The 12,613-nt window shown below is 47.0% G+C and overlaps 1 protein-coding gene across 1 annotated transcript in view; it reads left to right on the top strand.

Moving 5' to 3' along the window:
- The window catches only part of LOC116886977, a 160,073-nt gene that overhangs the window by 75,109 nt on the left and 72,351 nt on the right, over nucleotides 1-12,613 (top strand). The window contains exons 23-28 of the mRNA XM_032888467.1: nucleotides 136-290; nucleotides 2,093-2,204; nucleotides 3,609-3,658; nucleotides 4,021-4,197; nucleotides 8,996-8,998; nucleotides 12,028-12,145. Of these exons, the coding sequence (XP_032744358.1) occupies nucleotides 136-290; nucleotides 2,093-2,204; nucleotides 3,609-3,658; nucleotides 4,021-4,197; nucleotides 8,996-8,998; nucleotides 12,028-12,145 (615 nt within the window). The remainder of the gene's footprint in view (nucleotides 1-135; nucleotides 291-2,092; nucleotides 2,205-3,608; nucleotides 3,659-4,020; nucleotides 4,198-8,995; nucleotides 8,999-12,027; nucleotides 12,146-12,613) is intronic.

The raw sequence follows: 12,613 nt of genomic DNA, 5'->3' as shown, positions 1-12,613 counted from the left end.
CCCTTCCTTCCTTCCATCACTTCTCTCCAGTCTCCTCCTCCCATCACATATCTGTGCGGTCTGCTGTGGACCAGCAGTTCTACAGGGCGTATACATCCAACACACTGAACTCAACGTTGGTTTCAAATGGTTTAGGAAACAAGTTCAGACCCGAGGCATCATGGTGAAATGAGACCAAGCAGAAGAGAGTCCAGAACTGCGAATGGCAAAGAGCGTTTGCTGTTAGCCCCGACTCTGAGAGCCCCAGGCCCCGTTTCTCATTCTTCAGATGGATTTAAGACTTCTAAGAGGTACTGCATCTAGTGGGAAGAGATTTGAGTCAATCAAAAATAGTGTGTGTGTGTGTGTGTGTGTGTGTGTGCACGTACTTTATTTTTTAATATCTCATATGAAGATACTATGAGCACTCCTTCAGGTATAGTCCAGTCTCTGATGGACTCAGCACATCCTGATTGTGGTCCTTCCCTTTCCTAGCTCTTTCTCTTCAATGTCTCTTTCTTTTCTTCACTTCCTGCTTCTTTCTCTGTAGATTTTATCATGCTCTCCTTCACAAGCTGGGAGGTAAATGGGCCACTCCAGATTTTCTGTAACCATGGACAACTGAGAAGCACAGAACTGCTCTCATGATATTACAAAGATTTTCCTGTTGATCAGAATAAAGGGGGGGTAAGCTCTCTGAGATTCCTGGTATCCACAGAGGTCTGTCTACCACCAAGGATGTCCTACTATGCCTTGATCTCTCTCTACCATGATAGAGAAAGACATAGAAGTAGGTTGATGTCATTATGCAGGTGAGGGCTGGAACAAGTCAGATCAAGACCATGATTGGACAGTAAAAGAATAAGGCGGGGATAAAGGTTTTGTAAGGCAGGAGAGAAGGAGAAGGAGGCAAATCAAGATGGACAGGGAACGATGACCCAGATCTGGGTGGTCCTGAATTGCCAAGGTAGCTGGAATGGATTTCTGTAGGCAAATTTATCTTATCTAGGTAGGCGGTTTATATCCTTTATCAACTGGCTGCAAGTTTATTGTGTGGATGTATTGTAGATTGAGAATTTAACATAAATTAATTATTAAACTACAAGTTTTTAGAGCTTTGATTTACATGGCTATAGGGGATGTGAACAAAGTTCCCGGCAGGCAGAATTCTGGACAGTGTGTGAAAGAAATGGCTGAGAGGTAGTTAGAGCATGCAGATTTGGTTCTGTTGCCTGCATGGGGTGAGAATGTGCAGGGCCCACAGAACAAGGGGTGTGTGTGTGTGTGTGTGTGTGTGAATAACTGCTGCCTAGGGGACCTAGAGGAGAGGGCAGCTTAAAGGGAGACAGCGGGGAGAGGGAGGCTTGCGGTCCACGTGGCAGAGTAGCAGCCGTAGTGAGTGGATCCGGCTCATAGGAACTAATAGAAAAAAATTCCTTTTTAAAATTTTACCACAACACATAGACATATTCTCTAATAATTATGACCACTCTGGGTATTTTGTTGAGGGACAAGGGTACTCAAATTAATTTGGTAAGTGTGGAATAAAAAAATGACAGCAGGCAAATAACTTCTATTCAGGACGCTGCTAATGGGACACATGGCCAGAGGTTAAGAGTCTTCAGACCTGGGCTGGAGAGATGGCTCAGTGGTTAAGACTGCTCTTCCAGAGGTCCTGAGTTCAGTTCCCAGCAACCACATGGTGGCTCACAACCATCTGTAATGGGATCTGATGCCCTCTTCTGGTGTGTCTGAAGACAGCTACAGTGTATATAATAAATAAATAAATCTTTAAAAAAAAATAAGAATCTTCAGATCACATTTCCAGTGTGGATGGAAGATTTAAGAACAGTGTCTAGTTGAAAGGACCCTGCAGTTCAGGTATCTCTATAGCTAAGGCAGAGGGCGGCTTGCCCCAGGCTTGGGAGGGACTGCTGTCACACGCTTTAGACACCATGAGGTCTTGATACAATGGCAGGTGAGTCACCAGATGCTCGACAGAAAGTGGTCACTGTGGAGCGGTCTGACCTCTTGCTGAGCGCTCAACCTGAGTTAGCAAGTGCTGCTGGTCTGCCTGCCTCTGCCCCGCTCAGCTGTCGCCTTTGTTTGTCAGGGCTCCAGAGGCCTTCGTGTCTATTCAACTAGAAAAGGCGGGTTTGCGGGACCTGACACTGAACACCTTCCTGCACAGGAAGCAGACAATGGCAGACCAGGTAAAGAGCCCTGTGAGTGCGAGAGGGGAAAGGCTTCCTAAAGCTCTCACTGTGTTTTATACTGGAGCAAAGAAACAGTCTGAATTGGCACCTGCTGCTTTAAAATCGCTTGGGTAGAGTGATTGAAAACCAACCGTACAGAACTGGAAAGGAAACCCTGTCAGGACAGAGTCTACAGGAATGCACATTTTTCAGAGGACATGTTTTGGTTTGTTTGTTTGTTGTTTTGTCACTTTCTAAACGGACTAGTCTGAGTACCTGTGCCAGGGGTAGGTGGCTTGGACAAGGTAGGCAGATGGTCACCTATAATCTTTGTTTATCAGAAGCCACTGTTGTGTCCTATTTGAGGGCTTTTTTTCCCCCAAATAATAGTCAAACGATTTAGATAACATTATGAAACTCAAACCTTTTTTTTTTTTTCTTTTTTCTTTTTTTCGGAGCTGGGGACCGAACCCAGGGCCTTGCGCTTGCTAGGCAAGCGCTCTACCACTGAGCTAAATCCCCAACCCCCAAACCTTTAATTATTCAAAATTAATCCCCAATTTTGTCAGTGATGGTTCATGACCCATTAAGGTTTGGTAATGCCCAGTTCTCTGAGAGGCTTTGTCCCTGCCTATGACAGAAAGGAAAGACTAATGTAGGCGATAATAGCAACCGGGCACTTTATTTACTGATGGCCAATAATGAAAACAAAAAGCATCGATTCTCCCCCAAATAAACAATTCTCGAAGAACAGTGACTGTGGAATGTATAAGCCCCTCACAGGTCTCCAGGATCACCAACACCCACCAGACCAGAAAGAAGTCAGACAGTGTTCCATGAGGTTTGTGGGCCCCAGGATTTTAGCCTATGGCAAGTTAACAAGTCAGTCCCTTGCCATTTCATGGATGCCAGTGTAGGTATCCATGCGGTAGATGTATCCATTCTATGTATTCAATGTATCCATTCTGAGGATGCCTGAGGTCAGAGACAACTTACTCCTCTCAGCAGAGCAGACAACACAAAGGCCATGTTTGCTCTTGCGTCCCATCCGAAGTCCCACAGAGACAGTGTGGAAAGGCTACCAAGCATCCTGTGGGCTCCTGTCAGTCAGAAATCCAAAGCTGGGTGAAGCACCTCTTTAATAGCAAAGCTGCCCCTTTTCCTAGAGAGAGAGAGAGACTCCACCTCATCCCTGAGGGTTGCTGTCTGCAAACACAACCCTAAAATGGCTCAGATGGAAACTGGGCAGGGCTTGGCATTTTTGAGGTGCCCAGCAAGATAGGAGTGAGTAGAAGCGACCTGCCCAAGAGTCTCCCAACACATTTGCCCTCAGAAAGAATGTCTCTCCTTTGGAGCTGTTCCCTACTTGAACGTGACCACATGTTCATTTGAAAGCTGGTTTACTATAGCTATTTTTTTCTCCTTTATTGATAGGATGACATTGAAAAAATGAAGAAGGAGCTAATAGTCGAATATTGCCAAAAGTAAGTGGCATCTGTGGGAGTAACACTCTCCAGTTTCTCTGACTGGGTAGGCTCACCGGCAGCCGTGTCACCTAGAACCCCGGGCCATGATCTGGTGGTTTGTATGTAAATAATCACGGCCCTCTTAGTCGGATAGAAGCACGGGAACTCACATGCAGACAAGCATCAGCAGTAAGGACAGGAGGCACTTTGAAGAGTTCATGTTCTGCCTTCAGACAATGCCAACCTTACCCAGGTGACAATGTCTTCTCAGCACGGGTGTTCTGTTCTCCTTGAAAAGCTCCTCAGGGATGCAGATTCTGAACCCTCTCTCTGAGAGCTGGAAGATTCTTCAGGATACTGTGTCTTCTTCCAACCCTCAGGTTGAACCTCCGCATGTCTCATCATTCCCTTCGGGGTCAGATCATGGCCTACTGTAACAGCCTGAGAGTTCTGCTAGACGGCTTTCCTACCATCAGAGACACCTTCTTCATGGTGGGACAAGCAAATGAGAAGAAGGGATTGAAGGATTCCGGTGGGGAAGTCAAAGCGGACTCCAGGTACGCAAGGCTGTTGATGCTTGTTATTCCACCACCTAAGCCTGCTGTCCCCCAGAGAGGTGCATTAAGTACAGAAATGTGGAGTGGCCAGGCAGGGGTGTGCACTATTGAGAAGTTGTGGAGCTCCTTAGAGGTGGGCTTTAGGGGGAGGCTTTTAGGTCATTGAGGGTAGGTCATTGAAGGGGATTTTGGGGATGCCAATTTCCTCTTCAAGGCAATCCTTTCCTCCTCCTCTTCCCCCTTCTGTATTTTTCAGCTACAGGGTGAGCTGTCACACTGGGTGCTAAAGCCATGACACAGGCCTTACTTCAAATACCCAGGCCACACAATCAAGGGCTGAACCCTTTAAAACACTGAAACACAATAAACACTCTCTCTTTATAACTAGGTTGTGTTAGGTGTTCGTTATAGAAGTAGAAAACTGACCTGCTGGCTTTCTTGCCCTTGACTGACTTTCTGACTCAGAAGGTCAAAAGAAAACATCAGCGCTCCAAGAATAAGAGCATCTTTGTCCGTGAAGGAGTCCTTTGTTTGTGGGATGGGTGACTGAGTTTTCAATCAATGAGGTTTTGTTTTCTCCTGGGAAGGCCAGAGAGTCTCACTGGGCATAGGCCTTTGTACAAGCTAATGTCTAAAATAAGTAAGCAAACGCGGGTGCTTGATTTTTTTAGCTGTCTCCTAGCTTCTAATATTCCACTCAGTGGAGAAGCAATATTCAGAAGAAAATAATAATTAATCAGTGTCGTGAGTAAATCTGCAGCCTGATTTTCTCTGGTAGGATACCCAGAGGTAGACTGAAAAGACGAAAGCCATTTTCATACTTCCTCAGCACGCTGTGTAGGTTTCCAAAGGTTCTTAACCCAGCCTACCTGGGCTCGCCCTCCTGGATGGGGAGTTAGCATACCTGTGCAGTCGCTAAGCACAGTGCCTTGACCGTGGAAAACAGGGAGGGTGTGTTATAGGTTAAATATTGTACTGGCGGGTTTTGTGTGTCAACTTGACACAAGCTGGAGTTATCACAGAGAAAGGAGCCTCAGTTGTGGAAATGCCTCCATGAGACCCAGCTGTAAGGCATTTTCTGAGCTAGTGATCAAGTGGGGAAGACCTAACCCATTGTGGGTAGTACCATCCCTGGACTGGTGGTCTTGGGTTCTGTAAGAGAGCAAGCTGAGCAAGCCAGGGGAAGCAAGCCAGTAAGCAACATCCCTCCACGGCCTCTGCATCAGCACCTACTTCCTGACCTGCTTGAGTCCCAGTCCTGACTTCCTTTGGTGATGAACAGCAATGTGGAAGTGTGAGCTGAATAAACCCTTTCCTCCCCAACTTGCTTCTTGGTCCTGATGTTTAGTGCAGGAATAGACACCCTAAGACCTACAGTTTCTAGGAAGCTTACTCACTTCCTGTAATGTATAGAGTTTGAGTAGCAGTAATATTTACAACATGATCACTGATGACACAGATAAAAGGCATCGGAAGATGGCTTGCTTCAGACCATGCATCTGTTCATTCATTCATTCACTCATCCATGTATGTACACCAGCCTTATTTTGTTCAGGGCTTGCTTAATCCCAGGCATTAGGAACAAAGGCAAACAATTCATTGGCTCTGGAGGAAAGCTCAACGATCAACTCACTTCAGAATTAAGACGTTAGGACTATGGGGTTGGGGATTTAGCTCAGTGGTAGAGCGCAAGAAAGCACAAGGCCCTGGGGTCAGTCCCCAGCTCCAAAAAAAAAAAAAAAAAAAGACGTTAGAGGTGTTTCCTTAGGTCTGCGAAGGTACAAAGGAGGAGATGTTGAGCTCTACCTCCCTGCCTCAGAGAAGACTGCAAACAAGTAATAAGAAAGTGGACTTTACCAAAAAGAAAAAAGAAAACAAAAACAAAACAACAAAACTGGAATAGCCAACGCAGGCCAGAGAGTGAACGGAGGTGAAGTTCTTCTTCCCCCAACTGACTGACGGGGGCCATCTTGGTGTTTACCAGGTGCTAGGGTTGGTCATGGGTACCAGTGTTTTTCTTGGGTAGGCTTTAGGACTTGTCTAATGTAAGGACGCTTTGAAGAGTGGAGTAGTCAGTGAAGACTCCCCCGTAGGCTCTCTTGAAGAAGCCTTTGCTGGACACCTGCAGGCCAGGGAGGTTACAAGGCATTCATCTTTCATGAGAACTATCCCAAGCCGATCCACCAATCCTCTAAGACCTCTTCAGTCTCCTCAGCTTACCATCCTCTAGGCATGTTGGCCAAGCTACGTTTGGCACGAGCCTTTAAAAATTCTACCCAAAAGCTTAACCGTGAACTCGCTACATTTTCGTTTAGGATGAGATGTATTCTGGGACCTGTTTTGTTTCAGATGTGTTTTATTTGCAGTAACCAATGAGGCAGCAAGGGTGGGAAGGGGGTGGGAATCTGTGCTACTCCTTTATGATGTTGTCTTAGGTTGACATGAACACTAGCCCAGAGGTCTCCTAGGTGACAGCATTTCCTCAAGAGTGAAGGAAGCCAGCTTAACTAAGTGGAGAGGAGACTCCTGAGAAGACCAGTTCTGTGCGATGATTTCAGGACCGAGTCTTGGACCAGGAAGGAGTGAGCAAAGGCAGGCCCGCCCAGCCCGAGCAATGACGCACCCATCTGTTGATTCTCCACAGTCTTGTCCTCCTGCTTCCTGGGCCCCCTAATATTGATGTCCAACTTTTAAAAATTATTCATTTTATGTGTATACCTCTGTGCCTGCCTGGATTTAAGTGCATGAACTCAAGCATCCACAGAGGTCAGAAGAGGGTCTTTGAATCTCCTCGAGCTAGAGTCCCTAGTGGTTGTAAGCTGCCATGTGGGTGCTGGGACCCAAAGACAGGTCCTGTGCAAAAGTAATACTCTCTCTTAACCACTCAATCACACTCTAGCACCTAATATGTCTCTTAATACCCTTATGTGTAGGAATGTAGAGGAACTTCTGTTTTATATGGAAGTTTGGGTAAAGTGCTTTTCTATATTAAGGAGAAGGATAGTTCATTTGTGTAATGTTGTGGCAGAACACCAACATTAGATGATTCTGGAAAGGACCCTTTCTTAGAGAGTCCCATCACACTGGAACTGTCTGAGGGAGAAATCATGTCAAACATCAGGAGAGCATAGCTGTGCACAGTGACACACTTGGGAGTTGGAGACAGGAGAATCAGGAGGTCATCCTTGGCTCTCAGAAAATTTACCACTAGTCTGGGCTACTAGACTATCTCAACATAGCCTCATTTCTGATAAAAATAAAATAAATAATGTTAAAAGTCAGGAAGACAGAGAGACACTGGGATCCGACATCCATTCCAAGAGCACACCGCCTACTGACCTATGGACAGACCTGTATGCTATACCCCTAAAAAAAAAGTCCCACCCCCCAGTAAGTCCCGGCTGGAGACCAGCCATCTCCATTCGTGAAGTTCTTTCAGAGAAACATACTTAAACTCAGCCTAAGACATGGCACTCAGCCCAAGAAAGGTGGAGATGCCTAGTCTGGGAATTAGATTTTCCGGATTTCACCCAGCGGAGTCACCCAGCTGTCCCAAGGTCTTGGGAAAATCCCTTATCTTCAGGCTCTGGACTTCACTCTCTCCGCAGGACTGAGGACACGGAAGCAGTTCCCTGAGGTCAAATTTGCTATCATTCCCAATGCTTAGATAGCAGGATGGCTGAGGAAACACTGTCTGCAAAGGAGGCCATTCCCATGACTGCTTGTGAAACACTCGCTGGGAACCATAGGCGTAAATATATAAATATATAGAGAAAGGAGGAGGTGATGAGGAGTGAGGGACAGGAGAGAGGGGAGCCTTGTTTCAGCCTTAAGAGGCTAGTTAGGCTTTCAACAGTTGATTAGTGATCCTGCTGAGGATTCCAAGATGCTTTGTCTATGAGAGAACAGGAATCGATTGGCAATGTCTGCTGCGGTCAGAAGAGCCCCTGAGCTGTGTTTAAAATTCCAAGAGGTAATTTAATCATTTAAAGGCTCCAATGTATTGTAGCTTAACAGAGCCCTCCCAAAGCCAGTTCTTTGTTAGGGATGAGCTAATGGGAACCCTCTTTCCGTAGAGTCCCTTGCGGCTTCTGTTCCTATCATATTCCGGGGGAGGCTACAGTCTATAGAGACCAGGATGTCAGGCAGCTGCACTTTGAGGGGCAGGCTGACGGTGGCGATGTTAGCTGATGTCTCACTGTGTGACAAGGAGAGTCACTGTCGTCGCAAACAGCTACTCGGTGAACATTACAAGAAGTCATCCCTTTTTCTGGGTGGGTGTGGCTTCCTAGTGGGGTACATTGTCAGAAAAGCACAGTCTAGTCCTAGCCACTGCCGGTTGCCTGAGAGCACAACCTGAACATGAATATTTGGCGGTCCTACTAACTGCTCTACAACAATGAGATCATCATGGAGGAGAAATAGACAGATCTCAACAGCCCATCATGATAAGGAGCAAAATAAGGTGAACGTTTAATGAACATTCCAATAAAGAAGAGCTCCGTATTGGGACTGGAGAGATGGGTCAGGGGCCACCCTCCAGAGGACCCAGCACATACATGGTAGGACACAGCCATCTCTAGCTCCCATTCCAGAGGATCCTGCTGCCGACTTCTGGCCTCTAAGGGCCAGGCGTGCATATGGGATACCCACATGCATGTGGACAAAACACTCATACACAGAAAATAAAATTAAACTTTTAAAGGAAAGGAAAGAAACGCTTCTTGTTAAGGTGGTGGTCTGGATGAGGCATCCCTCCCCCGCCCCCGACGGACTCCAGGATTGGACAGCTCCCCAGTCGGTAGCTATGTTTGTAGAGGTTTAGGTCGGGCAGCCTGGCTGGAGGGAGTCGTCACTGGTGATGGACTTTGAGATTATAGTGCTTCACCCTACCCTGCTTTAGTCGGCTCCCGCTGCTTCACGGATTGGGTTGAGGATGTGAGCCCCCAGCTTCTTGCTTGGCCACCGTGCCTGCTGCCTACAGCCTCGCCGTCTCCTGACCATGATGGACTCTTAACTTACAGAACCAGACGCCGACGTAAGCGTTCTCCCTAGAGTTGCCTTGGCTTTGGTGTTTTATCACAGTGACAAGAGAGTAACTAATGTGATCTCCACAGATTGTGGGGCTAACACCAGGAGCGAGGGAGACCTCGAAGAAAACTGCCTAGTCTAGATCCCTTGATGACGAGGACCCTAGGTGGGGAGAGAAAGGCGATTCGGCTGAAGCTGAGACGTCTGGGTTTTCAAAGTCAAGGGGATGTGCGGTGCAGGCTGACTGACTTCTGCCTGTGTCCAGGATTAAGAGAATACAGTAGCAGTACAGAGGGGTGAGCGTGGTCCAGGAAACTCACATCTGTCTTCCAGGCCACAGAAAGTGACATGACTTAGGGGGTTCCTTATATTGTCCAGGAAGTGAAATCAGTGGGGCTAGGTGCTGGATTTAATGTGGAACCAAGGAAGAAAGAGAGTCTTGAATGTCACTGTGAGCCCCCTAGCTCAGGTGAGTAAGTGGTGGCAGTGCCTTTTTTTTCTAATTTATTATTATTTTTTTCTTTTCTTTTTTTTCGGAGCTGGGGACCAAACCCAGGGCCATGCGCTTGCTAGGCAAACGCTCTTAATTTATTATTACTGAGTGTGAGGAATGCGCACACTAGGGCCTCATGTGGAAGTCAGTACTGAGTGTGAGGGATGCACACACTAGGGCCTCATGTGGAAGTCAGTACTGAGTGTGAGGGATGCACACTAAGGCCTCATGTGGAAGTCAGTACTGAGTGTGAGGGATGCACACACTAGGGCCTCATGTGGAAGTCAGTACTGAGTGTGAGGGATGCACACACTAGGGCCTCATGTGGAAATCAGTACTGAATGTGAGGGATGCACACACTAGGGCCTCATGTGGAAGTCAGTACTGAGTGTGAGGGATGCACACACTAGGGCCTCATGTGGAAGTCAGTACTGAGTGTGAGGGATGCGCACACTAGGGCCTCATGTGGAAGTCAGTACTGAGTGTGAGGAATGCGCACACTAGGGCCTCATGTGGAAGTCAGTACTGAGTGTGAGGAATGCGCACACTAGCCTCATGTGGAAGTCAGTACTGAGTGTGAGGGATGCACACACTAGGGCCTCATGTGGAAGTCAGAGGAAAACCTGATGGATTTCTTCTTTCTTTCTACCCACTTGAGGCAGATTGCTCTTGTTTCTGCCATACTGTGTGGCCCACTGGCTTCTAGACAATTCTCCTGGTCTGCCTGTCATCTCACTGGAGGAGAGCTGAGATAATAGATTTATGCCATGAACCTGTGGTTTTTTTTTCCTGTGGGTGTTCTAGGGAGGGGACTCAGGTCATCAGACATGAGTGGCCCATGCTTTTGCCTGCTGAGCCATCTTGAAACGTATTGATCAGAGCGGCAGGGATGACTTATTGGTTAAAAGCACTTGTTGCTCCTGCAGAGGACATGTGTTCAGTTCCTAACACCTTCATGGTGACTCAAGACCATCAATAGCTCCAGTTCCAGGGGACTGGATGCCCTCTCTGGCCTCGACAGGCATCAGTCATGCATGTGATACACATACATACATTCAGGCAAAACACTCACGTGCATACAAGAAGACAAATATGTTTTAAAAATTTAAAGGCATTGATTAATGGAAAATTCCAGAAGGAACTCAGGAAGCCACTAGGGAGAGTCCCATGAGGGTTCAAGGGTGTGGGTGACATACTTTTAGGCCAGGTCCTGAGCTTCTGTGCATCCTTTTAACAGACAAACACAGAGATATATGTTTGTCTATAAGCCTGCAACAAAGACTGCCGAGAAGTGATGTGGTATCCGTACTGAAAGAAGAAAAAAAAGAAGGCAAAGTCTGGGATCTGGGCAAGAAATTATTAACATACCAGCATGCCTCTTAAAATAACAATGGACACTCCAGAAGACCAGATCCCACAGCCTGAAGTGAGCCAGCCTCTCCTCCCTTCCTCCACCATTACCCTCCCGCCCCCTACCATTTTAATATCCCTCTTAATGAAGCTCTTCTTTTAAAGGGGTACCTTTACTCCCCTGCCTCCAACACGTCTGACTCTACCATCCACTCCACTGTTCTCCCTCCCATCTCCCTCCCATGTCCACGCCCCATCGGATTTTTTTTTTTTTTTTTTTTTAAATCTTTTTTTTTTTTTCCGGAGCTGGGGACCAACCCAGGGCCTTGCAACTAGGCAAGCGCTCTACCACTGAGCTAAATCCCCAACCCCGGACTTTCTTCTAATGGTCTGCTCTGCTGAAGGGAATTATATGCCAGCAGCTGACTGCTGCAGCTACATCATTACGTCCTCATCATTAGATTTAATGGAAACATGGCGGACAGGGAAGGAAAACAGCTGATGTCTAAGGGGATTGATTCCAGAGCTAGGCAGATGTGCATTCAAGGGCTGACTTTGCCTCAAGAGCTGGCCCGCAGGACCCACGTCCAGTCTCAAACCTCAATATCCTCAGCTGTGAAACAGAGACAAAAATAGATGGTCAAGACATTAAGTGTCATAAAATATGTAGCACTCAGTGTGAGGCCACCATCTAATTTCTTTCCTTCCTTACCACAGGTCCCCTCCCTCCTTACCCACGCCTTCCTCCCTCCCACACGGCTCAGGCTAAAATCAGCCCTTCTGCTCTTTCTCCTGATGAGTTATTTATAAGTTATTCTAGCCACCTGGGAGCGGTAGGCTGCTCCTGCGGGTTGGGTGCTGGGCCAGCGGTGGCCCTGACTTCACACAGGGTGTGCCTCTGCCTTAGTGGGATCTTGGCTGTGTCACGGGATCTTCCCTGGTCTCTCACACTGCAGGAGTTTTCAGCCTCGGCCTCGAAGTTTGCTGTCCGCTGATGGAAGAATCTTCCTCAATTTATGGTTTATTCCCCATCCGTCTGAAGTGCTGCTTATGTTCAAAACTCTGCCGGAAGAGGTTTGTCGGGGTTTTTTGGTGTGTATATATGCCAGAGTGGAAACTGGCCATATTTATCCTCTTGGGTTCATCACATAGAGTGATTTTTTTATTTTTTATATTTTGGTGATCTAATCACTGAGACCTCTTCCCAGCTCCTGATACTTGGCCAGCTTGTTACAATTTTTCTCTTGCTCCTGAGACTCATTTCATGAGGTTTTATTTTTTTTCCAGGTCACTGATGACCACTAATTTGGGCTTTCAATATTCCTCATTCATTCTGTTTCCTCTCAGCCCTTCAGCAAAACCCTGCTTTTGTTAGCCCTGAAGCTAACAAAAGATGCCAGCCACTCGGCTGTGTTTTGTTAGATCTTGAGACAGGAGACAGTCTCATGATAAGGCCCAGGCTGATCTTAAACGTGAGATTCCTCTGCTACACCTTCCCAGGACTGGTAGGGTTGCACTGTGCAACACTGTATCCAGCTGCCT

Source organism: Rattus rattus, chromosome 18, assembly GCF_011064425.1.
Source record: "Rattus rattus isolate New Zealand chromosome 18, Rrattus_CSIRO_v1, whole genome shotgun sequence".
Lineage (NCBI taxonomy): Eukaryota > Metazoa > Chordata > Mammalia > Rodentia > Muridae > Rattus > Rattus rattus.
This window is presented reverse-complemented; position numbering and strand designations above follow the sequence as displayed.